At 52.4% G+C, this 27,679-nt stretch overlaps 2 protein-coding genes across 8 annotated transcripts in view; one reads left to right on the top strand and one right to left on the bottom strand.

Annotated features, from left to right (window-relative positions):
* Positions 1-5: 5 nt before the first annotated feature.
* LOC308184012 (RNA 5'-monophosphate methyltransferase-like) lies at positions 6-27,499 on the top strand. 5 transcript variants are annotated; one of them, XR_013942546.1, is made up of 6 exons: positions 6-2,206; positions 7,584-7,691; positions 16,749-16,808; positions 18,149-18,847; positions 19,878-20,360; positions 27,390-27,499. XR_013942546.1 is itself a non-coding variant. In XM_080570678.1 (2 exons), the coding sequence occupies exons 1-2, from the start codon at positions 2,015-2,017 to the stop codon at positions 4,944-4,946; spliced, it is 798 nt and encodes a 265-aa protein (XP_080426804.1). In that variant the 5' UTR covers positions 1,923-2,014; the 3' UTR covers positions 4,947-5,600. The 5 variants fall into 5 exon arrangements, 1 of the variants encoding a protein (XP_080426804.1); XR_013942547.1 differs by lacking the exon at positions 27,390-27,499 and adding an exon at positions 25,366-25,385; XR_013942548.1 differs by lacking the exon at positions 27,390-27,499 and adding an exon at positions 20,878-21,392.
* LOC308184004 (keratin, type II cytoskeletal 80-like) overlaps positions 25,527-27,679 on the bottom strand; it is a 28,967-nt gene continuing 26,814 nt past the window's right edge. For 2 of the 3 annotated variants that reach the window (XM_080570668.1, XM_080570666.1), the window contains 3 exons: positions 27,441-27,661; positions 27,037-27,092; positions 25,527-26,948 (listed from right to left, as the gene is read on the bottom strand). In XM_080570668.1, coding sequence (XP_080426794.1) covers positions 26,743-26,948; positions 27,037-27,092; positions 27,441-27,661 — 483 coding nt within the window. In that variant the 3' untranslated portion in view covers positions 25,527-26,742. The remainder of the gene's footprint in view (positions 26,949-27,036; positions 27,093-27,440; positions 27,662-27,679) is intronic. The other variant, XM_080570667.1, reaches the window with a different exon arrangement.

Raw genomic sequence — 27,679 nt, 5'->3', positions numbered from 1 at the left:
CATCCCCCGGAAGTGGAAAACATAAACAAGATTATAGCATGATGTGGCATAGCCTAAAGTTTTCGTGGAGACCAGGCTGGCTCTTCTCTGCTTATGACTAAGGCGCACATCCTACATGAAGCAATAAAATGCTTATGGCTCCAGCACAGGCATCACATGTAAAGTATTTGAGAATTGAGGGCCAAAGGTCTCCTTGGGTAAGACATCTGCTCTTGCTCAGACTTGGTTTAAGTGAGTGTAGGATTCAAAACCAACTAAGTAGAGGCCAGCAAGAGTTGTAAGCAAGGTACCTGCTAAGAGAGCATTTCCAACTGCTTCTGGAGAACAACCTGACGCACTAAGCTTTCTCTAGAGAGAGTGGGAAAAAATAAAAGCCTCCAGAGAGCTATTCATATGATGTAAATCAATGCCTACACTGGGCGGTGAAATCTCCTCTCTCTCTCCATCAGCCATGGAGGGCTGATTAGCCCAGGCTGTCAGAGCTGTCAGAGGACAGCAATACCAACTGCAGCATCTTGTTGCAGCAGATCTCTGCTCCCTAGAAGGAGCTATGCCCAAAAGGCAGGTGTGAGATTTTGTCTCCTAAGAAGCATGGCTAAATGGTGAAGTACAGCCCATATAGGCTTTCCAGCCCAGAGATGCATTTTTCTGCAGCAAGAAAATATTTTGTGTTGTGTTGGATAACTTTAGCTTAGCTGCTCCTGTAATTAACAAAAATGGAATAAAAGGCTAATGATTCAGTCCAATTTCAACACTTGACTCTAGAGGAATAGGGCAAACATTAATTTGGCCTAAAGTTGTAAGTGTAATGGGACCACTCTGAGGTGGGATGTGGAAGAAGGGAGGAGATAGAGAGATTCATCAGTGTGTGATGGCTGTCAGAAAGAGGAAGGTTATCAAGCTGCTTCCCATGCCTATAGCAAAGAGGACAAGAATTTAGGGGCCCTAATTGCAGCCAGAGAGATTCAGGGGAAACCTTAAAAAAAATAAAATAAAAAAATCCTCTTGCGCAGGAGGAGGGGAAAATATATATGTATTTTTTCCCTTCTTCCTGTCTTCTTTCCCTTTCATAATTGAGGTGCATCGATGATGGAGGGACTTCCTGCAGATCTCTGCTTGTTTTTCCCATGGCAAGAGCCAAACACATGGGCCTGACCTTGACTCTGGCATTTGCCTCCATTTCTGAGCTCCTGGCGCCCTCTGCTCTTCATGCTGTAACAAAAGCTAACATCGGTGCATAAAATGAACCGAGGTTCCCCTGAAACCTTCCCCCTGATGGAGACAGAGTCTTTTACCCCTCTTTTTAACTACAGGCTTTCTTTTTTTTTTGTCTGCTATAAAATCTCCCACTAGCTACCTATCTACGGACATGAGCAATACCAGGATGATCATGTTGTTGTTGTTGTTTTTGTTTTGTTTGTTTTGTTTTTAAATAACATTTATAACATTTTGTGAAAGCTTCTATAAACCAGAAGAGAGCTGGCCGCCCCCGAGATCGGTTTGTGCACACACAGGCAGGTTTCCATGCTGGCGCTGGGGGAAGCTGAAATGAACTTTATGGTTTATTTGGCCCAGCTGCGGGTGGTCCGTTGGAGCTGGTGGCTCCTGCAAGGCCCTGCCACCAGGGTGCCCCAGGCTGGGGGACCCCCAGGGCCTGTGCTCCTGCACCAGGCCTCAGCATCACCATGGCAACGCCGGGGCAAAGGGCAAAGGTGGCAGGGCCAAAGGTGACAGCCGGGGGTGGAAGCTGCCCTTCCTTGGCCTGCTCCGGTGTGACAGGGACTGGACACTTTATTTTTCTTTTAAGCAAACATCCTACAAATTCTTCTTTTCACACAAATGAACCTGCAAAGTCTGGGCTAGGAGGCCTAATAGTAACAACAGCGGCCTTGTCCCCCGTCCCCCATCTCCACTCCAGGTGTGCGCATGCGCGACCCCCCCGGAACCTTTCTTCCCCGGAACCTTTCTGCGCCCGCTCGGTCCGCGCCCGGCGCTCGCGTGGGAGGAAGGCAAAATGGCGGCGCCCAGCAGCGCGGGGCTTCCCTGCTCGGAGCCCGGCGCTGCTCCCTACGGCAACTTCCCCAACTACTCCCGCTTCCACCCGCCCGAGGGCCGCGTCAGCCTCCTGCCCGGCGGCCTCTTGCGGCGGCTCTTCCCCGCGGCGGCTCGCCCGCTGCTGGGCATCGACGTGGGCTGCAATTCGGGGGTAAGGGGGCGGGAGGGGGGGGAAGCGGGCACGGGGGGGTCCTGAGGTGGAGGAGGTGGGGTGGCGGCCTGGGCTGGGGGAAAGGTGGGGGGGAGGTGGTGATGGGGGCCGTCGGGGGGCTGGGGGGTGGTTGGGGGGGGGGGGGGTTGGGGGTGGTGGTGAGGGAGAGACTGGTGGGGGGGGGGCACGGGGGGGCCTGGGGAGAGCAAAAGGGGACGGCGCTGTGGGGCCCTGGGGTGCCGAGGGACAGAGCGGAGGGAGCTGGTGGCGTGAGGCACTGGGGGATGCTGGCACATGGAGAGGAGTTGGGGAGAGGCAGCGCTCTGGGGCAATGGGGCAGACTGAGAAGACAGGCGAGGGTGAGGGAGCTGGGGGCTGTGTGGGGCAGTGGGTCTGACCTGTAAGTCAGGAAAAGGCAGGGAGCTGTGGTGGGCTGGCTGATGGAGCAGAGCGATGGAGGCAGGGACCTGGGGCGCTGGGGGCGGCAGGGCAGCCTGGGAAGGCCGGAGCGGGCAGTGGTGGGGTGTTGGAGGAAAGACTGCGGGAGACGTTGCGGTGGGATGTTGGGAAGGGCAGGCTGATGAAAGCAGGGCAGTGCAGGGGCCTGTGCTGTTGGGGCGCAGTGAGGAAGGCTAGGGGAAAACGAACCAGGGAGCTGGAGAGGAATGAAACAGCCTGGAAGGGCCGGGGGATGTGGGGTGGGCAGCAGCCTGGGACGGGGTGAGCAGAGACTGAGGCAGAGACTGCTTGGGTGCAGCGTGAGGCTGTTGGTGACCAGGATGCCATCACCCTGTGAGAGAAGGTGAAGGCAGGGGTGGAGCTGCATTTGTTCTGAGCACGGAGACTGAGAGTTGGTTTAAAAGGCTGTGCTGGGTCTGTTCTCCTTCCCGTCACCTGCAGTGGGTGTCCTGAGCACCAGAGAGCTGCAGTGGGACTGCCCTAAGAGCAGGGGAGCCGGGTAGGCCTGAAACTAGACACCATAATGTGTTCCGTATAATAGTATCACCTCGTTTATCTGTCAGACAGGGCTTGAAGCTGATATCCTGGTCACGTGGTTGTGAGGGTTTTGTGACAAAGCTAGTGAATACTTAGAATTTCCTTTCTTTTGGTAGTTCGTTGTCTTTCTTTGCCTTCTCCCACTTTTTTTTCTCGTGACTTTTCTTGGTCTGCAGCTGTGCAGTGTTGTTGCATCAGCGTTCACCTGAACAATGTTTAATATAACTGTTTTAAAGTTATTTGTTTTCCTGGTCAGAACTTTATAAACCTATTAACTTAGAAATAATCATTCATTCAGGATGAAGCTACATTCTGTCTGGGGACGTGCGTGCTCTTCTCTCCCAGGCTCCTTTCCTCAGCCCCCTGCCAGGCTGTTTGAAGGCCTGCCTAAGGCCTTATCTAAAGGACAATCCTAGGTCCTGTTTCAGACGAACCTGTAGAACAGGTCAGGTAAAAGTGTTCCCAGTCCAGTTCTTTTGAAATACACAGACTCTCACCACTAGAGGACACTGCCTGCCTGCCTGTGTGAGCTAGGTGCACGTACAGTTTTCCTTGATGTCATTCAGGAACTTCTTCATCAGATCTCCTTTAATGAAAGATAAATGTGCTTGCCACTGAGTGGCGCACTCTACAATAGGAAATTCAGAAGAAAACTCTCATTAATTCTCAGATGCTGCAGTCTCATGGTCAAGAAATGTCTTTTCCTTTAGCATGAGAGTAAGAAATGCATTTATTCTAAACTAGGCACTGTAAATAGCTCTAAGTCTCGCTAGGGAGCTCTGAAGCTCACCTAGGGAAACCAATGATGTCTTCACCTTGATATTGGATGGGGATATTCAGCAAGACGTGCTAGTACAACTCATTCACCTTACTCAATTTTTTTTCCAGCAAAACCCCCTGTGAGGGGAGATAGAGGTTTAGCTCCAATTTCTGGCTGGCTTCCTGGTAGTCAGGGCAGCTGTGCTGCTTTTCCCTTCAGAAAGGAAGATTGTCAGTGAGCTTATTGTTCTGAACTTCATCGAGAGAAGGCTCTGAGTTGGTGCTCGTACCTTGCTGCTGAGAGTGGGATCCGATGTGCTCGGTGATGTTACCGACGCAGTGCAGGCCCTGTGAACTCCTGTTGTTTTCCTTTCTGCAGGAGCTAAGTGTGGCTCTGTACAGGCATCTGCTTGGCCTTCAGGACAAAAGCAGCCCAGACCAGCCTGCAGCTGGAAAGGATCTGCACCTTCTGTGCTGTGACATTGATGCAGCGTTGATTGAGAGGGCTCAGCAGAGCAGCCCCTTCCCTGCCTTCATATCCTTTGCCAACCTGGACATCATGGACTCCACTTCCAGGGAGCCGTTCCTCAGCTCCTACCTGGGCCGTTTTGGCCGTTCCACCTTTGACATTGGCTTTTGCATGTCTGTGACCATGTGGATCCACCTGAATCACGGGGATAGCGGCCTGAGGGAGTTCCTGGCCTTCCTCTCCTCTCTGTGCAAGTACCTGCTGATTGAGCCGCAGCCGTGGAAGTGCTACAGGGCTGCTGCCCGCCGCCTGCGGAAGCTGGGCAGGAACGATTTTGATCACTTCCGATCTCTTGCTATCAACGGGGACATGGCGGAGAGGATAACGCAGATCTTAACGAAGGATTATGCGATGGAGCTGGTGTGTTGCTTTGGGAGCACCAGCTGGGACAGAAGCCTCTTGCTTTTTAAATCAAACGGCTCAAATCAAGAGGGCAGGGAGCCCTCGGAGTCGTAAGTGGCTGACAAATGGCCTCTTGTGTTCCTGAATTCCCAGGCCAGGAGGTGTGCACTGGTTACAGAGACAGGGGCAGGAATTCCTATATCCCGAGCGGGGTCAGACCTTGACCTCCCCAGGGAGTTTGAGGCAAGTGTGTGGTTCTTTTCCATCTGTAAAGATGCAGTGACCTTGTGGGTTCCGAGGTTGCTGTTCCTAGAAAGTGCTCTTGAAAGCAGAGTTGCTCCATACGTGCTTTCTATGTATGCCAGGAATATGCCCTGGATGAAGGGAGACGCGTTTTTTGTTGTGTTTTTCTTTTTGTCCACGTAACTTTCTGAGGAAAGGGAAGGCAAATACAATTCTACTGACCTGTGTGACGTGCTGTTTGTCCTGCTTTTTGTCTTATTTTCTCTATAAAATAATTTGGGAAAGCGTGTAACCTGGTTTACCAGCCATGACCAAGTTGGATCACTTCAGAGCGTGTCTGGCTGACATTTTGGTCAGGCTGCAGCCCATGCACCTCTGCCTGGAGTCTGCTTTGGCGGCTGTCAGTGGCATGATCTCTCTGGAGTGAAGGATTTCCATGGTAGGGCATGTATTCATTCAAGTGTGTAACAAAGTAAGAGCTCTTTGTAATTACATCCTTAAAATAAAAATTAATTTTATCAGTAAGCTGTTTGCTTTTTAATCTTTCTGTCCCCATTATTTTCTAACCTACACAGTCTCAGGTAACTGAGTTTACGTTGTATTTGCAGGTGTAAGTGACACTTTGGTAAGCCTGAAGCTCAGATACTGTGTTTGGCTAAGGTTGAACCATGACACCTCTGGGTTGTTTCCTGTCATTCAGTAAGATCTAGAAAGGAGAATAAAAAAACACCTAAGCAAAATGTCTTAATTTAACTTAATTTCACTTAATCTCCCGACTGGCTTTTGTTCACACCTAGTTAGTGGTTTTGTTAGCTTTTGTAGTAAGTAGGAGTCATGCTTCTGTGGTGGTGTTTAAACAGATTACAAACTTTCCACGAGTGTACTATGACAGGCAGAAATAGATAACCGATGACTCCTGCGAATTTCTGAGTTCCGCAGCTTCCTTGCTGTGAAGTGAGAGGGAAGCCCAGCTATGTGCCTGGAGCATTGCGGCACGGGAAGCTGGAGAGGAGGACGTCTCCTGCAGGAGGTGCTCTTGTCTAGCAGTTCTCGTGCCCAGGTGAGCCCGTGCATAGGGGCAGGGAAACTCCGGTCACTTCAGTTTACGTCCTGGCAGGGACTTCCCGGTTATTTACTCTCACAGTTTGATTTCCTCCATAATGATCTCAGATTAAAGAGCGAAGCATGTGAGTGCTCTCCCTGGCTGCCCGCAGACTTCTGGATGAGAAGCCGCTGGGATCCATGAATGGATTTGTGAAAAAATGCTTGTGTGGGTGTGTGCATGTGTTTAAAGGGACTGAGCAGGGTCACAGAAAGGCTTTGAGGCTCTTATAAATGCAATTTCCGCAGTGCTCTGCTACTTCTCTAGGAAAATACTTCGGACTCCCACCAGGAGTCAGGAAGGCTCTTCTGTTGAGGGTTCCTCAGCCCACTCAGCTGCAAACAAATGTGTCTATCCTGGTGGTGGTTGTTAATTTTCTTAAAAACGACTTTAAAGTCTGCGCTGCTTTTACTGCCCTCGTGGGAGGGGAGGGAAAATGAATTTGTCACGTATTTTCCTGAGGGTTCACCGAAGTGCCTGCTCTCTCTCTCACGTTACATATAAATAACATTTATCACTTCGGTAATTAAGCACCTCATCTGCCACTCACTAACCTACGGGTAAGCTCCACTGACTCGAGGGGTGTTGGCTCACCCAGCGTGGGGCGAGCACTCAGCCTCCCCTTCGTTCTGCTTAGGTGCTGTTCCCTGCGCTGTGCAGCTGGTGGCACTGGAGCATCACGCATCCCGTGGCCCCAGCCCTTGAGATGTTTTTGTTAGGTTGTGTCAATATCAGTTGCGGTTCTCTGTGAACTTTGAAATATTTAGAAAATAGACCTGGACTATATCTGTTCAGCCCTCAAATTTAAAGGGGTGAGCAGGGTTTTCTGCTCTTCGTTTCTGCATGGGGATTTACACAGTTTCTGTGAAAAACTATATAAGGAGTTGCTAGGAGGGTAGACAACCCAAAGAATTGCACACAGGAGACTTTCCTTGCACCGTCTGGAATGACCTTCCTCTTCAAAGAGAGCCTGTTTTATGTTCCTTCTGCGCTGAGTGATAGATCAGTATCTGCCTGGGTGATCCCTGTGGGCTGCTCATTGTTAACAGAATGGTGTTTTTTTCTTTTTTGCAGCCTTTCTGTGCTGGCTGTGTACAGACATGCAGACCAGCCTAGTGTGTATATAACAGTGCGATGACTTCTTATCTGTCTCAAGTCTGGACTATTAAATTGCTAATATCAATATGTCCAACTGTCTCAGAAATGGCTGAGCTCCAAAAGCAGCTCTGTTTGACTTTGGCACAGCAGTATGTTTTGTTTCTGTTCTTTGGATATTGCCACAAATACAGCTCAAAATAATGTCAACACGAATCTCTCTGTATTTCTTGAGATACTGAGTAGCTTAGACTAGAGTCAGTCCTTTAGCAAACAGTATTCAAAAAAAAAAAAAACACATTTCTTTTCAGCTTGCTGCTTCTGCTCTGCAGGAAGCTGTCACAAGATGAGACAGGTGGGACCCAGCTCCATGACACAGCAGCAGAAGAAAGCCTGTGGATCTCAGCTGCAGAACTTATGTAAGGCTCTGGATGATTTATATTTTTTATATACAATACTCTCTGCATTTTGCAATGTGGTTTAAAGGTGTTCACAGGCCTCCTGAAGGTAGAACTTAAGGAAGGTAAAGGTGAGGGTTAAGACCAACACTCCTGCTCCATATTGCTCAGAGCACTTTGCAGAGTTGGGTGATGGTAGTTCTTTGTACAGATGGGGAAATGGAGGCGTCCCTTGCTTGGTTGAGGCTGTGGGGGTGGCTAGCCATGTAGAGCCCAGGGTATTTGGGGTAAGGGACGGCACAGCTGGCACAGAGGCCTCTGTGCTGGAAGTCCTGCTCGCTCATCTCTGTGACATGAGGATGGGGCCAGCCTGGTGGTGGCTGCCGCTGCTAATACAAGGGAGATGCAAATGTGCTTTCATTACTCAGCCGGGAGCTTACGGTGTCAGGCAGTGCTGACATCTAGGTCCCTTTGCCATTCGGCTCACTCATTTTGTGTCATGGGGTGTGTGTGTGTGTATGTACGTGTGCTTGCACACTGGAAGGGTAATGAGGAGGTCCTGCTCGCTGCCTCCTACCCCATGGCTCCAGCCCCATGGTTGCCCCTTATGCGGAGCACACGTAGGTGAGCATTTCCAGGCAGCTGCAAAATGGTGCGTGGCACTGGGGTGGGACTGTCAGGATGGTGCCCTGTTCCACCTCAGCAGCAAGCTGGGAGTTCCCATGCGAGTGCTTTGTCAGGTTCCCAGGCTCTGAGGTTTGTTGCTGGGCCCCATCAGACCTCGCCTCAGTCTTTCCATCCCTGACATGGGCTCGATATCCACCCACCGCTGCGGAGATTCCTGATGGGGAGAATTGGCTAGGTGTTTGCACAGCACTTTTGAGAATGAAAAATACTGATGAGCTGAGCTGTACCATCAGCTGTGAGCTATGCCATTGTTCATAATAATCATTGCAGCCACTTCAGATATTAATTAGGTACTGTACGTTCAAAGTGTTCTGACTAATTAAGTCTCACACCACTGCTGTGTAGCACGTCACACTTAATTATCCTATTTCTTTGGATGGAACAATCTAGACAGCAGAGGTAAGGCGTTGAGTCCTGAGCAGGCCAGCATGAAAGTTGGGCTGGGAACACAAAGGTGCCAGTTTCTGGGTGATTCTGCTGTGGCTTCCAGCCTTTGTAGGAAGTAAGACTTCGATGGAGTAAATGAGAGGGCCTTTTTTAAATTAGTTCTTATTTTTTTTGAACTTTTATGCTGAGACAGTTTTCTGTCTCCTAGATTCTTGTGCTGGATGAGAACAAGGGATTCACTGAGCAGGGAAGAATTTAGTGCTTAAATGTGGTGCAATAGCAGCAACTTTATCAGTTTAACGTTAACAGCTGCCAGATCAAATGACTATTGTAAACACCTATCTCCCTGCAGCCTGCTTCCATTCTTGCGCACGTAGATGTTGACAGCCTTGCAAGTGCTGTTCATCAGCATTTCTAAATGGTGACAGGGTTTAAAAATGGTCTAATTCAACTTTCCTCAGAATGTGTGACCAGCCCAGGAGTGGAGGAACCAAGTTTAGGAACTGAGAGCTGGCAGCAGTGTGTCTGCTCCCATAAGCAGCTTCCTCTAGCTGGAAACCCAGTGACTTGTCACTACAGGCTTGTATGGCAGAAGCTGCAGATTTTCGGATTTCCTTTGCTCAGCTGAGAGCAAGTTCGTTCTTGTTCTTCCTGGAACTTTGTTGCCTGTGAATTAAAGGAGAAAAGTGAGAGGTGTCAACCCCATGAAGCATGGGCATCAGTTCCTGGCACGCTGTAAGCCTGAGAAATAGCAGCCATGAAACAAACAGGATACCTTTTCTCTACCAGGTGTGAGCCGGTTCCCTTGCTTTTTGTTTTGATTTGCTAGGTGAGCTGGTGGTGTGAGGAAACAGATCCCCTTCGGCAGAGTTGGAAGGGTCTTGCAGGGGAGATCAGCTGCAAATCCAAGGAGTGAGTCTGGACCCTGGACTTGTGCTGAGGGCTGTTCTTGTTTGGCCTAGTTGCAAATGAGGAGCACTTGGGAGGTCAGAGGGGAACAAAAAGATTAGCTGTTCGCTTCCTTGTGTCCTGTTGGTTTGGGGAATGGATGCGGCTTAGCCACGTACACTCAAGTCTGATGACTAGGCAAGAATGGACTCTTCGAGTCTCAGAGGCTTAGATGCAGTCTCTTTGGACCTAATGGAGAAGTTTACAGGCAGATAAGTGGTGTGTGGGAGGTCTGTCCTGCCACTGGGCTCACACCTGAGTCTTCAGGGTTTCGTTCCAGACACCTCAGCTTTTCATTAGATTCACTTGTGCTAACATGGGCAGGAGGTTTGGCTTCCCAACAAACCTCTTATCAGCTCACACTGAAGTTTCTTGGAGTTAATTCTGTGCCGGTGTCCTGCTGGAGCTGTCTCCAGCTCCTGCTGGAGGCCTGGAGTCCAAAGGGGTCCTGAGTTTGAAGGAGAAAGCTTTGGGTCATGGTCTGGGCTCAGAATATGCTTATAATGCTTTGACAAGTACTGAAGGCGGTTGGGTCTAAAAGACCTTGGCTCTAGGGTGGGAAATGTGGGTTCCTTTCTTGGCCTTGCCACCAGCTGGCTGCAGGACTTCAGTGAGCTGCTTCTTTCCTTGGGCTTGTCATCTTGTGCCCTTTATTTCACAGGGAGGGATAACCTGAGATCTGTGTGCTAAGCTCCTGAGCTCTGAATGTCAAGGGATGTGCAGACATGGTCTGTGTCAACCTGACAATCAGAGTTTGAGCAGTTGTAGATCTAGTTGTTGTTATCAGCTGGCTGGATTTTTATCCTGAGTTGCAATAAAACTGCTTCATCCTTGGGTCTTTAACGAGGCAGCCTGACTCTGGGCAGAAGGTTTTATTTTGAGGGATAATGTTTTCAGAGCAGCGCAGTTTTCTGAACTCCTTGTTCAGGTGAAGCAGGGAAGGTAAGGAGGGATCTTACTCATGCTTCCATAGCAGAATGCATTTTCAATCAGTTGCAAAGGCACTTATTTAACCTCCTTCGTCTAAGTTGTATATGGTGGGCCAAAGACTAGGCATGGCACTGCAGATCATCTACCCTGTGTTCTGGCATGGAGCGCTTCATGATGCCAGGTTAAGTCATTCTATCTTATTGTTGCAGTAGCAAGTTATGCGTCTTCCATGTGAGTGACAAGGATTTAGAGCTAAGTTTGAGGGTGGTGTCCCTCCTCGGCCTTCTCAGTTCCCCTCCACCCCTGGGGTCAGCCCAGAGCCTGAAGTCTGTGAAATGTACAGAAGCTGCTGAAATGCAGCTTTGTTACCCCAGCAGCTGAAATCCAGAAGCAGTCATGCTGCAACAGGCCTGCCCTCCTGCGAGAGAACAAGCTGCAGGGTGACACATCAAAAGAGAAGGGCAGCTCCTGGTGTTCTCTGGGGAGATCAAAAGGAAGTAAGCAGGGCGGCTCCTCTCCTGGCTGCCCCTTGAGACTGCTCAACTCTTTCTCAGTGTCCCTTTAATCTGCATTGCCTCCTAGAAGATCCATGTTTCAGGCGTGGGAGATGGTGGTGGGAAAGGCCCATCTCTGAGGTGGTAGGTGTGAGGGCAGTGACCCCTGGTTGCACGTGAGGAGTTCCCATATCCTCTGTGAGTAACGCTGATGGGAGAGCGAAGGTTTTGACGTGCCCTCCTAGCGCAGCCATCATCTTTGTGTCCCACCGGAGCAAGCGATGTGCACAAAAAGGTGCAGGGGAACTGGATGTGAGTTCACCTGTGTGGGACCTGGGGTTGATCGCTCCCCAAGAACATCAGTCCCCTTCTGCAGCCGCGGTACCGGGGCAGGAGGTCTGCTCTGCACGGCTGCTGCTGCGTTACGCTAATTGCTGCCAGCTCACAGAGCAAGTGAATTAGCGGGGCACTATTTGAAAGTAGCCAGGGCTTTTCAGGAATGTGTGTGGGGACAATTATCCGGGCTCTTGGATCTCCTGGGACTGATCTGCTGGAGTAACCGCTGCGTTCTGGACATTCCCAGCCTGACCAGCGCTGACTCCTTGTCCGGGGAGGCTAAGTAGGGCAGATGCTGAATTATTTATTTGTCCTCCAGCCCCTAGAGCAGGACCTGCCGTGCATTCCTTACTGACTCAGGTTCAGTTTTAACTCTACGTTTTTCTTGACTATTCCTTGAGCAGATGCTGCTTAGTCTTTTCCTCAGGGTACCAACTGTTGGTACACAGGACAAATGCTGGAGAAGAGAATTGCCTTCTGTTTGCCCTAGATCTTTTGAGGCCACTGCAGATCACCTCCATGCACAGCCTTGTCCTTGGATCAGGACAGTCATGCTGACCTGTGAAAACACTTTTTCTGCTGTGCCTCAAACAACCCCTGCTTCTCAGGACTTCCTGCGGGACTTTCCAGAATGGTCTGGCGGCTTCTGTGACGTCCCGTGGCAGCGCTCAAGGCAAACTTTGCCTTCACAGCAAAGCCATCTGGGAGCAGAGTGGTTGAACCTGATCACATTGAAATGTGCAATAAAGTATTCGGCCTCGAGTAGAAGAGATACTGTCTGAAAGGCTCTGCTTAGTGAGAGGAATCAGGGACCTCACAGGAGTGGTGAGACTTGGAGCTGCTTTGAAGATGGGAGGAAGAAAAGGAGAGTAAAGGTGGAGGAGACTTGGGAATCAAATTAGATGTTCCCAGGGCCCCTCCTGGCCCTGCATTTATGAGCTCTTTTCTCCTGCGGATGGTACTATTGGTGCTGGAAGTAGGAAGGTTGGTGGCTCAGTCTCATCTGACCTTGAATAACATCAGGGCAGAACTGATCTGGGGGGATTCCCAGCCCCGGCTTGTTAAAGGACCCATTTACCTGAGCTGTAGGTTGAAGAGTAATGCAAAGGGAAAACAGGCCTGTGCGAGGTCTTTCTCTCCCCCCTCGCCAGTTTCCCAGGTGACTGGTTGGTGTCCCAAACACTGATCTTTGCCTTGGGGGGAGGTGGGGAGCGGAGAGCTGCTCTGCTTCTCCGTGTTCTCTCTTGATCTGCGTTTCTAGCTGGTGCTGTCACCAGCAAACTCGCTCTGCTCTTTGCCAAGGATGCAGGTCCTGGCTGGTAGCTGTTCTGTGCTGTGTATGTATGTGTCTGCGTTTTTTCCAAAGACCAGCTTCAGCTGGTTTGTGTGAAGTGCTGACTTCAGGCATTGTGCGGAACATGACTCAGAAGGGTAGAGGTTTGGGGAAAGGGAGGAAAGTCTTTTTAAGGAGCTGCAAACTATAAGCTACCATGAAGAGTATTGGTAGAAGCGGCCTGGTTCTCTTCCAGGTTCTAAAGGAAGAGTATTAAGGATTTACAAAGAGCTGGCACAACTGCAAGGCAAAGAGAATGCTTTATGGAGTGTGTAAATGCTCGTAAAGCCGCTAGTAAACCTGTTAATGTTGTGTATGTGCGGGTGTGTGTGTGCAGAAGTAGGGAGGAGAGAAGACGCATACCAGGAGGGTACGTGGGGATTTACGGAGGGCCTCATGTTCCCTGTGGAATTAGGTTGGTGGCGGTCACAGCCGTCCTCAGCAGAGCAGCTAGCTGATGCAGAACCCGGTTCCCATCAACTCCCTGCCCTGATTTCAGGGCACAGGGCAGGCGGGTGCCCTGAGCCCATCAGCTGCTGCTGCAGCCCCTGGTGCAATATCATCTCAGGGCAGTCTCACAGCCTTTGGCTCTTAAAGAGCAGAGGTAAAACCACAGAATTAGGTTGGAAAAGACCTAAGACCATCAAGTCCCACTGATGCTCAACTTCAGGCCATCAGATCCCTTGAGAGAGGTAATGGAGAGAAACTCGTCCTGATTCCTCTCCCTGTGATATGTCTATGGATATCACGTAACAGAAATACAAATTTGGCTGTGTGATAAGGCAGGAGAATGACCCATTTCACCCCATCGCAGGAACTGCTTTGCATTTGCACCTGCTGTGGGGCAGAGGCACCTGCACTGTGGTTGCACGATGGCAAAACAGGGATGGGGGGCAGTGAAGATGGCAACGAGCAGACTGATCCGTGCCTGAGGGGCTTGGGGAAAGGAGCAGCAGCAGAGCTGTTCCTGAACATAGCCCAGAGGCTGGGCACCCCCATGTATGAGAGAACACCTCCCCACTTCCCTCGCTCTGGCATTTCTTTGACAAGATGTCAGGGAAGATGCTCGTCAGGCAATTTGCTGATGTGGGAGCTTTGAAGCCTACAAGATTTGCCTTCTGCGCAAAACCTGCGAAAGTAGGTTGGAGCCGTCTGCCCTGGTTGCAAGCAGTTCCCTCCCCACGGCAATGGACGCCGTAAGATCAGAGCTCAGCAAATGCACAAAGGGAAGCGCCAGGTGGGGCCGGCAGGCTGCTCGGTGCTGCAAACAATGCTGACAAAGCCCTCTGGGGCTGGGCGGCCCAGCCTCTGCATTGTCCTTTCCCAGCGAGGTGGAAAGAGAAGCCTGAGCTGGCTGCGTCTCCTGAGGTTCCCCAGCCCAAGGGCTGTCTGCCTGCCCCGATTGCTCTCCTGGCTTCAGAGCAGGATTTGCCTGGGCTGGGGAGCATGGTGGGGTGTGCAGGGGGCTGCTTATTCCCAAACATCCCTAGCTATACTCGTTGCTGCTGTTAGGAGTACCAAAGTCGCTCCTGGTCTTTCTGTCTTGCCTGTCATGGTTCATCAGGTGTATTTGGTCACTGTTGCTAACTGTAATACAGTCCTGTGCATTCAGGAAAGCTCTCACCTGTGTCTGAGAGATGAAAGGGGCTCTGTAGGGCTGCTTCAGACACCTTCACCAGGTTTTGTATCAGTGCAACCCCCTTAGCTCAGCAGATGAGCTCTGGGTCCAAAGGTCCATTAAACCTTGCAGGTTTTTTGTTCAGGTGGAAAGGCTGGTATTGTGCATTAGAGGAACAGAGGCCAGTTGTGAAATGTAGATCCACATCTGAAGCTGGACTTGGATCTCACCCCAGACTAAACAAATGTAATTCTGCAAGGCTTCTTAGATGATAAACACCGAGAACGGGGGCAGTCATGTACACATGCATTAGACATGTCTGTTCTGCTCTGCAAAAAGCAGCTGTTTGCTCTGAAAGTGTAGAAAGATCTTGATTTTTTTTTTTTTTACAGTGTAGGATTCACCAAACAATAAGGGAATGTGTCAGCTTTGGTTCTGACCTCAGCTGCAGCAAATATGAAGCAGAGGGAGTAATGGGAGTTGGGGCTGAGCTACCCCAGGAAGGTGAGAATCTGCTTTGGTGAAGTTAGGGATGTACACAAGGATTAGCTTACCTATGGAGAATCTACTGCTGAATACCTCTGGTCAGATGGCACAAATTCTGCATCTGTTAGGGTTTTTTGGGTTTTGTTTTTGGTGAGGGAGGAATGTTGTGGTCCCTTCTGCTTAGCAGCTAGAGGTGCAAAGTACACTTAATACTTCGGAAGGGAATTCACTCCAGGCTAACCTGGGGCCTTTCTGTCCTTCTTTCACCTCTAACCAACAGCCAGGACCTGCCCCAAGCATTCCCCTTTCCTTGCTGCCAGGCCAAGTCTCTCCTCAGCTTTCCAGTTAACTGGTGGCATTGTCCAGAGGTGAGCTTGGCAGCCCATGCAGACAAGTGCTGGGGTTTAGAGGTGCTTCCACATGCATCTGTGCACATAGGTGTGTTTGTGCACACACTAACAGACGCAGGTGTAGCCTCAGATGCTCATTCACATGCACCGATTTTGTCTGGGCCTGACAGCCGTGCATATTCACTCTGATCTGTGCAGTGTTTGTTCCTTGCAGTGTTATCTATTAAATTCCAAAGTGCTGAAGAAGGAAGAACCCCCTATGGGCTTTGTCCTCCCTCCTTTCCAAGCGGCAATTGGTAGGCAGGTTTTTTTTTTTTTAAGTTTGGCAATTCTATAGTGGTAGTCAGTGTTTCTGTAGCAGCTCCCCACGTCTCTTCTGAGCAACATTAGGCTATCTGAATTGCCCTCTGCTTAATGTTGCTGGGAAACGAGGGCAGAGAGCATTAGAAGGTGAGCCTGGACACAGCTGGGTGGGATCTGTAACTGATCCAAGACTATGTCAAAACATTCCCACCCCATTCTTTGCATGGCTGGGATGGTTTGCAGAAAGCTCAGACTTCTCAGTAAATTGCAGAGAAATTGGCACAAAAGTTACTCCCCAGGGGGCCTAGTCCGTCTCCCATGAACTCCCCAGGGACTCTAGGCCCACTGTGCTGCTGTAGTCAAGGTTCAGTGAAATTTTACTTCCTCTTGGGTTTAAGCTGGCAGAGAAGGGACATGCCAATGCCTATTATTAGCAGCATAAATCACGAACAAGGTGGTGGCATAGTGCTGAGAACAATCACACTGGAGTTAGTTTCAGTCTGCTACCTCTGCTGCTTGTGGACGGCAGCATCTTCAATACTGCTGCATGCTGGTCCCAACAACTGTTCTGCTGGTGCTGTCAATGACCTGCTCCAGGTTAATCTCAGGATTGAGCTCTCAGGAGCTATGATGATAAGGGGGTTTTAGAAAGCTCAGGAGCAGCGTGGGTCTTCCTGTGCTGATGCTGCCTCTTCTTTGTGCAGCTGGAGGGCCTGGATGGACAAGCACAGCCAGGCTGCCATGAGCTGTTTTCCTTTCATGAGTGAAGAATTGGGGGTCTTGCCAGGTTGGAACAGATCAGCCTGCTATAGGAAGGGATGATTAAAATGCTGACCCTTCCCAGAACCAAGCGGTGAAAAGGAGATGCAGCCAAGAGGCAATTCCAGTTGGGAACCAGGCTTTTTCCCAGTACAGAGGGCCGGGGATTTGCTGTGGTCAAGGTCTGGTGTATTCATTCAAGGCTATGGCCCTGAGTTTCTTAACTCTACTTAAGGTCTCATCAAGGACTAAGAAGCTTCCAGAAAGTTTGAAGTTCATGTTCCTGGGTTACAGTCAGGCATTTTATATGAAACTTCAGTGTTGCCAGCCACTGAATCCTCTACCTTGGTCCAACTGGGATCCCCCAGGACTGTGCAAAGTTGAGGGCTTTTCTCTGGGTCTTGTTGGCATTGCTGCCCTAGATAACATGTGTTGTATAATCTGCAGAGCACGCTCCAGATACATACGTGGGCGAATCCTCCAGGGAGAACTGAATTCAGCACTCAGGTCAGAACATGTCCCGTAAGTGTTTGTTGTCATAGGTATGAGCTGGCTGTCCGGGAAGCTGCCAGCGTGGCATGGATGGAGTCTTTCTGTTCCATCCAGAGTCAAGAGGAGCCAGGGACTCCACAGCACCTTGGTGTGCTCGAGACTGGATTGGGGAAAGCAGAAAGCACTGGCATGGAGGATGAAGAGAATCCATTTGTGGGAGCAAAGGGCTTGTGTGGTGCTAGCTCAGGTCTAGCTCCTGAGAGAGGAAAATGTGTTGCATGCCACAGGGGTTCAGGTTTCTGAGCAAGTCCAAGGCTAAATGAACTTGAGGTTTTTTAGTGCCTTGTGGTCCACAGTTCTAAAAGAAAAATGTATTTGGCACTGTACCTCATTGTCTGATTTATAAATCTTCCGGGGTTTCACTTTTTGAGTGTTTTCTGTTGGTGGTAGGCTAAAGCTTCAGATTAAGCTAGGAGAAGAGCAACTGTTCTTCCATGTTCCACTGATATCAAGAGCCAGGACTTGAAACAATTCCACCTAGTGGGAGACCTGGCACTGGGGGGATAAACCAACAACACCAGCAACACCAGCTTCAGTGAAGCTAAGCAGGTTTCTAACCAGTGAAGTGCAAAGGGAATGCGGATTTACACCTTCCTGAGGCCAGTGGGACCAGGCAGGTGTAAATCTAGAGTAGATCTGGAGCACTGGCTTGAACTGGTGTTACCTGGCTCCTTGTCTTGTATTTCTAACCCCTGTAATGTACACAAAAAGCTCCAAAGCAGTGTTCTGCCCTGCGCTGCTGCGGCCTCACCTCGAGCACTGGGCGCAGGTGCCATAGTATGAGAGGGCCCTAAAACTATCAGGGAGCCTCCAAAGGAGGGCAACAAAGAAGGTGGAGGGTCTGGAGGGGAAGATGTGTGAGGAATGGCTGAGGTCCCTGGGTTTGTTTGGCCCAGAGCAGGGGAGGCCTCATGGCGGCCCGCAGCTCCCTCACAAGGGGAGGTGAGGGGCAGGTGCTGAGCTCTGCTCTCTGGGGACAGCGACAGGGCCCGAGGGAACGGTGTGGAGCTGGGACAGGGGAGGGTCAGGCTGGGTGTTAGGGAAAGGTTCTGCACCCAGAGGTGGTCGGGCACTGGGATGGGCTCCCCAGGGACGGCACCGAGCTGCAGGAGTTCAGGAAGCGTTTGGAGAATGCTCTCAGATGTAGGGTCTGATTTTGGGGTGGTCCTGTATGGAGCCCTTGGTGGAGTCAGGCTCAGTGAGCCCTGGGGGTCCCTTCTAACATAGGTTATTCTGTGATTCATCTTGCATTGCTCGTGGTGTCCTTCAGCCCTCTGTGCTCACCCTGCACACAGGAGCTGGCAGATCACGGTGGGTGAACTTGGGTACACTGAAAGCCGGAAACCGAGCCCCAGATGTTTGATACTCCCTGTAAGTGTGAGCTTTCTTCCTGCGTGTGTTGGCTGGTACACCTCACAGGGGCACACGTTTGCTGGGTGGCAGAGATATCACTGGCCACAGATGGTCTCGGCGTTGCACTGGGACACCGCCAGAGTGGGAAATCTTTGAGAAGAAGGAAGCTCTGGGCACTCTTGGTGTCGATCTCCGTGCTGTGCAGGTGGGAGAGCTGGGCATGTGGGCAGCATGCAGACCAGGCTTGCTAACTCTGAAAAATGCTCAGGGCCATTTCCATGAGCAGGAGTCAGTCCCTGTGGCACCAGCTGCTCTTTGCATGCGAGGCTGGGTGCTGAGGGGGTCCAGCAGAGGTGTCCTTCAGCAGAGCGGGCTGCCCTGCCCCATGGCACCCCCTCGCAGCGCTGCAGGCAGCCTGCCCTGACCCTCTCCCCGGCGTTCCCAGCCCTGTTTGCTTCCTGCGTCAGAGCCCCCGCCGCCCGCCCCGCGGTGAGTCACAGCCGGGATTCCTCAGCTCTGAAGTGGTTCCTTCTTTTCTTTCTCCCCCTCCTCCCCAGGTGCTGAGCTTTTTTTCCAAAGCCTTGAACTGAAGGGTGTGTCAGTGAGATCTCGCAAACACACGCAGGCCCCAGCAGGAACGGGTGAGCACCGTTCCCATTATGTTATGAATACCTGGCCGATCGCCACGGGGATCCTGCCAGGCTGAGCAGCCAATCTCGAGCACCTAGACCTGCTGAGCTCGGGGGTTTCGCTCCTCTCACTAAGTCGCTGCTTTGCAGAGATGGACAGTTTTAACCTCTTCTCAGCAACAGCCATGATGTTTTTGTACTCGCTTGGCCTGCTGCGATAGCCCAGTTCCCACGGTTAGCTCCTTCCCAGGGTACCGTGCTGGTAGGGGTGGAGAGTCGAGCAGGCAGCTCCGGCAGCCGGACCGCCTGTCCTTGTGTGTGACTCACCTCATCCAGCTCGCGATCTCAAGTATTTTCTGTTACCCTGCACTACGCGCTGGGCACTGCCCCAGCTCACCCAGGCCCCTCCGTTCATCTCGGCTCAATCTGCTGCCTCGGGTTTGGAGGCTGCCTGGTGGAGCTGTGCGTTGCAGAGATCCCTCGGGCTGTGAAGGGAGCGCAGCTGGGCACTCTGGGCCCGAACCGCCAGCGCTTCCCTGGGGTGGACATGTGCTGGGTGTTCGGCTCCTTCCACCTACTGAAACTCCTCGTGAGTGCCTGGGTGTTCCTGGTGAGGATTTTGAGGGATGCGAGGCGCTGGAGTAGCCGTGCTTAAAGTTAGTAGAGAGAGGCAGTAGCTGAGACTTCAGCATGCAGAGAACAAGCTCTGAACCCCAGATAGAACTTCTGGTCACTGATGTCTGCAGAGGCAGAAGGGACCTGGTCTTCCCTGCTAATGGTGCCTGCTAGCCAGGTAAGCCACTAGTGAAGGTGTGCAGTCCACACGATGATGTGCTGCTGGGCTCCACAGTTGAAAGCTGTCCCATAGACCTGGCTAACATCTCTGCAGGGCGAAGTCGATGGGTCTGAGGTTGTAAATAGGCCCTGGGCCATGCTGAGCTTGGAGCATATAAAACGTGGTACATACAGGCCCCGATCTGAGCTGCAGTCTCATCCCTGATCGCTGATGTGACCTTCTTTCTGTTTTCCCTTGTTTGCTCAGCAAAATGGCCACCAGCCCGCACAAATCTGCCTTTGGCCTCACGACTGCACTCTGGACAGGCTTACCCTGCCAAGCTTCAATGGAGGTTGGTTAGCACGGGCATAGACCCCAATCCGTGCTCCTCTCCCACCAGGCCAGGATAGTCTTGTTCATGTTGCCAGCCATAGGCAGAGCTGCTGCCTTTCCCAGTGCCCTTTTTGCTTCTTGCTCTGGGCTCCCCCAGACTCCCCCTGCCACTGGCTGGTGTTGTTCTGTAGCATAAATGGTGTGTGCAGAGTGGGGAGGGTAGGTCAGGAGGTGCTGGGAACTAAGCAGCACCATCGCTTGGACTCATGCCTTCCAGGGAACAAAACGTTGATCTCCCACACAAGCTGGTCCGCACCCTCTCTGCCCCCACACTGGGGCTCTGCTCTCCTGGAGGGCTGCGCAGCATGAAATATGGGCAAACATCAAATGGCCAGCCCTGCTGCCATTTTGTTTCAGGTAAGGCTTCCTCCAGACCCATGATGGGCTTGTGGAAATGCAGGTATTTGGGCTGGGTGGGGAGAGCACTGAAGCAGCAGCTGCTGAGAGTCCCTGGCATGCCTGGAGGTGGAGGTGTGGGACCTGTTGGCACTCCCACCCCGTAAGCCCAAGGGCAGCGAGCTGACACAACTCTCCTGGAATCTCTCCCTCTCTAACCAGGATTGTTGGCAGGCAGGTACCGAATCTTGGCAGCACAACAAGGGAACGCTGATTTCTCCAAATTCCTGGGCTCGTTTGGTCAGGGCGCTGGCATGCGGAGTCAAAGCAGAGTTGGCACGTGTGCTGCTGCGGCAGAGGTGGGCGCTGGGGCCTGGAGACGGGACTGCAGGGCTCAGGGCTGGCAGCTCAGGGTCTCTCCTGCATCCCTCCTGGCTGGTAGCAGGTTGGGTCTGGGTGTTTGTGTTTTGTTTTTTTTCCTCTTCACTAATCTGGGGGCTCTAAGTGATGGGCAAACCTTCTCCTTCACTCCTTGCAGGGCTGAGGCAGTGAACTGCAGTACCAGGACTGGGAGCTGCTGGGCTAGAAGGCTGCCAGCCCTGTCGCTTGCTGGTTTTGGTAGTGCTGGGAATCCCAGCTGTGATGGGGTGATCCGTGGAAGTCCCCTGCTCCCCGATCCAAAGACAGGCTGAGGACGTCCCAAAGCTGAAGCTCCCTTAGCAGGCGCATGCAGGCTGCCATCTCCCAGTAACTGGCTGGGAGGTAGAGACCCTAGGGCTGCCCTGAGCTAACGAGACAGGGGTGGAGATGGAGTCCAAGCAACCAGGACGGCTGCAGGACAGAAGAGGAGGTTTTTCCCGTGTCTGGGATGGTGAACGACTGGAAATAGTTGAAAGAAAAGCGAGGCTGTTGAGATGCAGGGGCTGCACTGCGGGCAACCCCACCTTGCAGCACGCAGCCTGAGCTTGGCTCGGGTGCCCTGGGGAGTCTGAAGGGCTGCAGGAGGGGACAGCCCCAACCGGGCCCCTGTCCCCAGCGATGCATTCGTGCATTCACACAGGGCAGAATTTCCCCCTGTCTCGTGCTGGCCGTGGGGATGTGGCCTGCCCTCCCCTGCTGCAGGTTGGGCTCAGCACACCTGCCTGAGGAGGCAGGGCGTGGGCAGGGGAGGATGGGCCTTGGCAACCTGGGCACGGCTCGGGTGTTCGCATTCCTCCCCGGATTGGCCACGGAGAGCAAAACTTGGCCTTATACGGTCAAAAAAGCCAGCGCCGGCGGCCGCTCCTCCTTGCGAAGGGACGCGTGGAGAGGTGTGGATGGGCTGATGGGGTTGGGTGTGTTTTCCTCCACCTTCTCTGCTCTCCCCTCCCTTTTCCAGGTGCCCCAGAGACAATTGCGGCGCTTGCTTTGCAGCCAGCATGGCTGATTGCTGGGGCTTGCAGTGGGGCTGGTTACCACAGCCAGTGTGGCTGGTTCGTGTCCCCCCAGAGCCAGGGAGGTGATGGGTGGGCGCCACAGGGGTGCCCGTGGTCAGGGCTGGGAATCTTGCCAGCTGAGGTGCCTGGGAAGGTAGTGGTGATGGTACAGATCACAGCCTGCCTGCTGGTTAAGCCTCTTTCCTGCCTGTTAAACTGCCTGCTCTGTGCCCTGGGCTGAGCATTTGGTTAGGAAAACTAAATGATAACACAGCCCCCTTACCTACAACACCTCCACCCCTGAAGAAAAAACAAAAACAACAACAAAAAAAACCCCTTGATCCTGCCTTAGGTTGTGTACACATGGGAGAAACTGAGGCACAGTTTTGTCCAAGATCGTACAGGCAGCTGGGAGACAGCTCTTCTCTTTGCCCAGGACTGGGGGAATTCCTATTCCCAGTGGCTGATTTCCTGAGGTGAGCCACTTCAGGCCCTGGAAATGAGTGTACAGGGTGGCAGGCCTCGAGGTGAGCCTGGGGGATCCACCTTTCTCCCTCTGTCTCTTGGAGCTGCTCCAGATGGGAGCTGGAACCAGGTGGAGCAGCTGGGGGTGAAGTGGGACCGGCAGGTTGGGGTGGGCTGGAGGGCAAGGGGGCTTGGGGGTGTTTTCAGGGGAGCGCCATTGCTCTCAGTGGGACAAGGTGCAAAGTCTCTGGAGCTCTGGGCCGTCCTTTCTGACCCCAGGAACACGTTTCCATCTCACTTCCCCCACATTTAGCAACATGGAGCGTGTGGAGGGATTTGCTGCCTCTCTGGCACAGATTTCCCCTGTCTAGGTTTGCCTGCAGCTCTGAGCCTGGTTGCTCAGTGCCACAGGGAGGACACCGAGCTGTCTGCATCGAGCCCAGTCCGTGACCTGTTCAGATGGGAGCCTGGTGGGCTCTGTTGCTGCATCTGGAGGGGCAGGAGGTGCGAGAAGAACCAGAAATGCTCCCGCGTGCAGCTGGGTGGCTGTTCCCTGGGGAGCGGATGGGCTGGAGGTTGCGTTTCCAGAAGACAGCTTCGTTTGCTTCTTTCTAAAGCTATCTGTAGCCTTTGTTGGCAGGATTTGGCTCTATTGCTTGAAAATAACAAAGATTTATTTTCTACAGGCCATAAAGGGCTCGTGGCCTCTTTCACAAGCACGACCCCCAGGCAGAGCTTTTGGTGTTAGTCACCAACGCCTAACAGCAAGGAGGGGAATGTGCCTGGTTCGGTCACTGGACCTATGGGATCTGGTCGAGAGGCATTTTGAGCTGTTGGTTACTCTGCTGGGAACCGATTTATCTTCCCCAGGCTGGTTCAAAGTGTGCATGGGCTGCGAAGGAGTGAGATCTCTGCGTGTGTGAGCGATGAAATGAACGGGGCCAGCCAGGCTGGGTTACAGGCACGCTTTCCACCAGGACATGAGTTCTTGGTGGGTGAGGAACACGTTTTGGGGTCGGGCAGACCTCAGTGGCTCAGTCTCCCTTCGTAGCCGCTGTCACACCCTCACAAAGTGTCCGGGGAGAGGTCTCCACCGTGCTTGGAGCGCTGATTTTTGCTGCCTGGGAGCTGTTCTGCCTTTCTGCTGGGAGGCTGGGCTTGCTGGCAGGCAGGACGGGGTGGTTCGGGACGTGGCGGCTGTGGGATCCTCCCGGGAAGCGCTTGCGGTGGTGGCACCTGCCCAGCAGAGGGAGCCAGGAGCCCACACTTGGGTGCTCCCCACCCCGGGAGGCAGCGGCCCAGGAATGCGGTGCCCTCAGATGTGGTCTGGGCTCAGACTCTCCCCGCTTGGAAAACAGCAGCGGAGCCCTGCCGCTTCCCTCCGTCTGCTCTGGCTTGTCTGCTGGACTCCAGCCCAGTTGCTGTTGTGCAGACGCGAATGTTTGCCCGATGATCTTCCCTGCCAGCGTCTGCGCCACCAAAATCTGCTCTGCCCCTTGCTCTCAGCACAGCGTTATCTGTCCCTGCGTTTTGCCCTGGGCCTTGTCTTGCAGCTGGGCCCTGTCCTGGCCATCTGATGTCTCCTTTCCCCATGCTGGGGTAGACGCTTCGATCTTTGGCTCCAGACAGGGTTTGAGATCATCTCTGGGAAGCTGCTTGCAGTTGAAACTGATACGGCTTTACTGGGATATGGCTGTGCTTTGGATTGCACACATAGCTTGCCAGATAACATGGGTGAGCTTGCCTCTTTTTCACGGATTCCCTTAGCAGCAGCTAAATCTGATGGCCACGCTGTTCATTACTGTGCTGGCTCAGCATCCTTGCCCTTGTAGGACTGCCCCCACCAGCCCAAAGGGAATTCTGAGATCCTGAGCTGATGGTACTGCCGGGTATTCCAGCAGCGCTCAAGGGTTGTGATGCCCTTTGCTGGATAAGGAGAAAAAAAAGGTACAGAACGTCCCCACGTAACTTAACAGCTGGGTTTGGGGCTGGCCATTCCTCTGCTGTCAGGATAACTGCAGGAATTAGCCCTAAGGAAGGGGCAGGTCCTTTAGATGAATTCGGTGCTTAAGGGGTATTATGGCAGGGGGGGAGGACAGGTGTGTGGGCAGATAGGGCGTCCCAAAGGCATGCGACCGTTTTAGGCATAGCTCAGCTTCCATCAGTGGAATCATTCTGTTGCCTAAAATCATTGTCCAGTACAATGTGGCTTGATACCATTTTTTCCCCTTGTCAGTGGGGAAACTGAGGCAAGGAGCAGTGGAGTAACTGAGACAGTGAAATAGTAAATTGGTTTGTCCTAGCGGCAGGCCCATCTTTCCTGGGTCCCAGAGAAGCGAACTGAATCTAAGAGCCCTGCTTCCCAGTCCCCTGAGCGGTGGAGGGCTCAGAAGCAGCCGAAGAACGTGTGGGAGGGAGAGGCACCATCCAGAAGCTCTCCTCTAGCAGGGCTGGGCTGCTGCTGAGCCCCGGCCCTCCCCAGCCTGGCCGTGAGCACAGTCTCCAAGCTCCCCAACCTCCAGTTCCCCCGGGTTGAGCGTTCCCAAGCCCTCCCTTCGCGTTCAGGCTTCACCCTGGACAACGCGGGCTCCGTGTCTCAGCGCCCCAGCCTGCCACCCAGGGGTGCTGGGGCTGTTCAGAGCCATTGTTCATCCTCTGGGCTCCGCGCATCTTTGGTGGCGCGCAGCCTTGCACAAAAGCAGCTTTGTTCCTCCACCTGGAAGGGCTTTTGTCGAAGGGCTGTGCTGGGCCCTGCCTCCAGGGGGAAGCTCTGTGCTAAAGCTCCGTCTCTTTCTGAGCTGGCAATGGCTCCTGCGCCTGGGAGCTCACCCATGTCTCCCCCCTTTCCCATCCCTATCGTTTGGGGAAACCAAGAGCCTTGGGCTGTGCCACCGGCAGGTTTAGCGACTGGGGGCTGTAGCTGCTGGCCTGGAGCATCCTCCCCTCCACTGCTACACTGACCCTGGAAGCTCAGCATTTCTCTTAGGTGGGCAGCAAAAGGCAGAGGCATTCCCCATCTCGGGTCCTCTGGCACCTCTGGGGGCTTGTCTGTTGGGGGTCCCCTGGTGGCAGAACAGTGATGAGCTCCCCAAAGCCTTGGCTGCTGGCTCCATATCTGCCTCTCCAGCCCCTGTTCCTCTCCCTAGGGATCCACACCAAGCAAATTGCCTGGGAAGTAATTTCAGCTTCATTCTGCTGCCAGAAGTTAGCCAGGGTCCTCAGCCCTGGCCCGCCGCCAACTAGGGAAGGAATTGCCATTTCAGGTGGGTTGAGGTAAGAAGTTCAGAGCAAACCAGCAATGCGATGCTTTCCACGTGTCACTCAATACTTTATTATAACAGCCATAACCCCGGAGAGCAGGTGTTCTGGTTACAGAGATGCTACAGTAGCTGTCTATCCTACAGAAACATGGAAATGCTGTGATGCACTCAATGGAAATATACCAAGAGACTATTAACACCTCCTGTGAACTCAAAATCCGTGAACTCGAGTTGGGCTGCGTGGCAGTGACTGAGGTCAGAGCCTGGCCTCATAAAGGAGAATACTGCAGGGCACCGCCTGTGGTAGTTTGTGCAAGAGGGACCCAGAAATGCCTGTGTTGAGGCCGGGACTGCAGCTGGCATCTGCAGAGCTGGCTCTAGGAGCTTTGGTGCGGTGTGGCTGCCGTGCGTTAGCTGGTGTCAGCTGGGTAAGGTAAAAGCCACTACAGAAGTTCAATAAATACAAAGACAAGTCCTGCTTGTTTTACTTAAATGGGAAGGAGAGAAAATCCCATTTCTAGGACCTAGCACCACTGCATGTGGAGTCTGGACTACCTTTAGGTGAGACGAGTGGAGGTGCTCTCTTTTAGAAAGGTGGCTTATCAAAAGTGTAAGGAGTTTTAGTTTTGGTGGCATGGAAGGAGTGGGGGGCCACCCAAAAGGCAGTAGAATTGGTTAAATACTCTGAAGTAGGCAAGGATTCCCAAGTACAGCCAGCATGTTTGTCACCAGACATGCAAATCCAGATGTTGCAAATTCACCTGGCTCAGGCTGATTGTCTGCATCTCTCCACCAGCTCCGTTTGGAAAGCTTGGCGCTGCCTTCCTTTGAAAGCCACATCAGTGAACACCTCTCAGGCACACACAGAGCAGAGAGAATGATTTTGTAATACTGGTAAAATGGCTGGGCTGATGGCTAATGTGTTAAAAGCTTGTGTAATAATACTTTCCCCTCCTGCCAAGTTTCCTATAGATAGACCTCAAAGGTTATGAATACAAATCCTCTCGGGAAGCAGACCTAGAGAGGAAGATGTCAGTGTGGGTATCAGAGTAGGAGAGGCTCTAAAAGCCTGGGTTGGTTTCTGCTTGTAACTGGTAACAGAGATGTTAACTGGGATGTTGTAAAGACAAAAGAGACAGCCTGGAATGGATTTTCATCCTTCATCCCTTGGACATTGGCTTGAGTTCAGGAGAAAGTACTCCGGCCTCGTTTGGCTGCAGATGCCAACGAGTCTTGTGGTTGTGCTGCGGGGCTCCGTTTCTCCTAGGAGCATTCTTCAGAGGACAGGGAGCTGAACTTTGGCCGGGCACCACAGATGGAAGCATCTGCTTCAGGTGTTGCTGAGCCGCTGCTGAGGCTTCTAGAGGGCAGGGTCTTTGTGCTGCCTCCGTTCAGTTTCATCTCCCCGTTGGTGCTGCCTGTTCCTCTTGCAAACAGCTTGGAGTTCCTTAAGGTGCTGGCAGAAACTGCTGGGGGAGGGGAATATGAGAGGGGGCGAGCTTAGAATTGTTTGATTTACATTCTGCTTCACCAAGCTGTACAAATAAAACCACTTACGGTGCTTTGGTCTGGAGTGCACGGCACTGATGACTGTGGGTATTGGTGACTCCATGCTGTGGACATAAGGAGAGAGCGTGAAGATGGGTGTTACCACCTGCAATTCCAGAGAGACGTAGAGGGAGGGAGCTGGGCTATGTGGGTAGAGCCAAGGGCATGGTAGGGTTGTGAAGGCTAACTCAATAGCATCTGGGCCAAACATCATCTAGAGAAGTGCTGGTGCCTTCCAAGAGTTTAAGGAAAACTTCGGAGCAAGAAGCAGGGCTGAACTGTATGGGGACAGATGGGGTTTGCTCTTTCTTTCATCAAACCTAAACCAGACTCAAAGCTTGGGATGTCTGCTTTCTCCCTAGCTGTTTGTGTGCATCTCTCCCACTGTTCAAGCACAAAGAAGCCCAGCTCACCTGCTTTCCTCCCCTTCCACGAGCTTCCTGTAAGTGAGGATCTCCAAGTCCAGGGCCAGCTTGATGTTCATTAGCTCCTGGTACTCCTTCACCAGGTGAGCCATATCCTCCTTGCTCTTTTGGAGGGCCTCTTCTAGCTTGACCAGTTTGGCTTTGGCATCCTTGAGGGCCGTCTCACCGTGCTCTCCCGCTTCTTTGATATTCTCCTCTAAGTACAGGCACTGGTAATGCAAAGGGAA

The sequence above is a fragment of the Anser brachyrhynchus genome (assembly GCF_964034855.1).
Source record: "Anser brachyrhynchus genome assembly, chromosome: 29".
Lineage (NCBI taxonomy): Eukaryota > Metazoa > Chordata > Aves > Anseriformes > Anatidae > Anser > Anser brachyrhynchus.
The sequence above is the reverse complement of the archived record's forward strand: the minus strand, read 5'-3'. Positions and strand labels throughout refer to the sequence as shown.

Bases quoted from the DNA above. Each gene is read 5' to 3' on its own strand.
- LOC308184012 (XM_080570678.1), top strand. From the start codon at position 2,015: ATGGCGGCGCCCAGCAGCGCGGGGCTTCCCTGCTCGGAGCCCGGCGCT. The intron at 2,207-4,340 runs GTAAGGGGGCGG...TCCTTTCTGCAG, and splicing joins ACGTGGGCTGCAATTCGGGG to GAGCTAAGTGTGGCTCTGTA.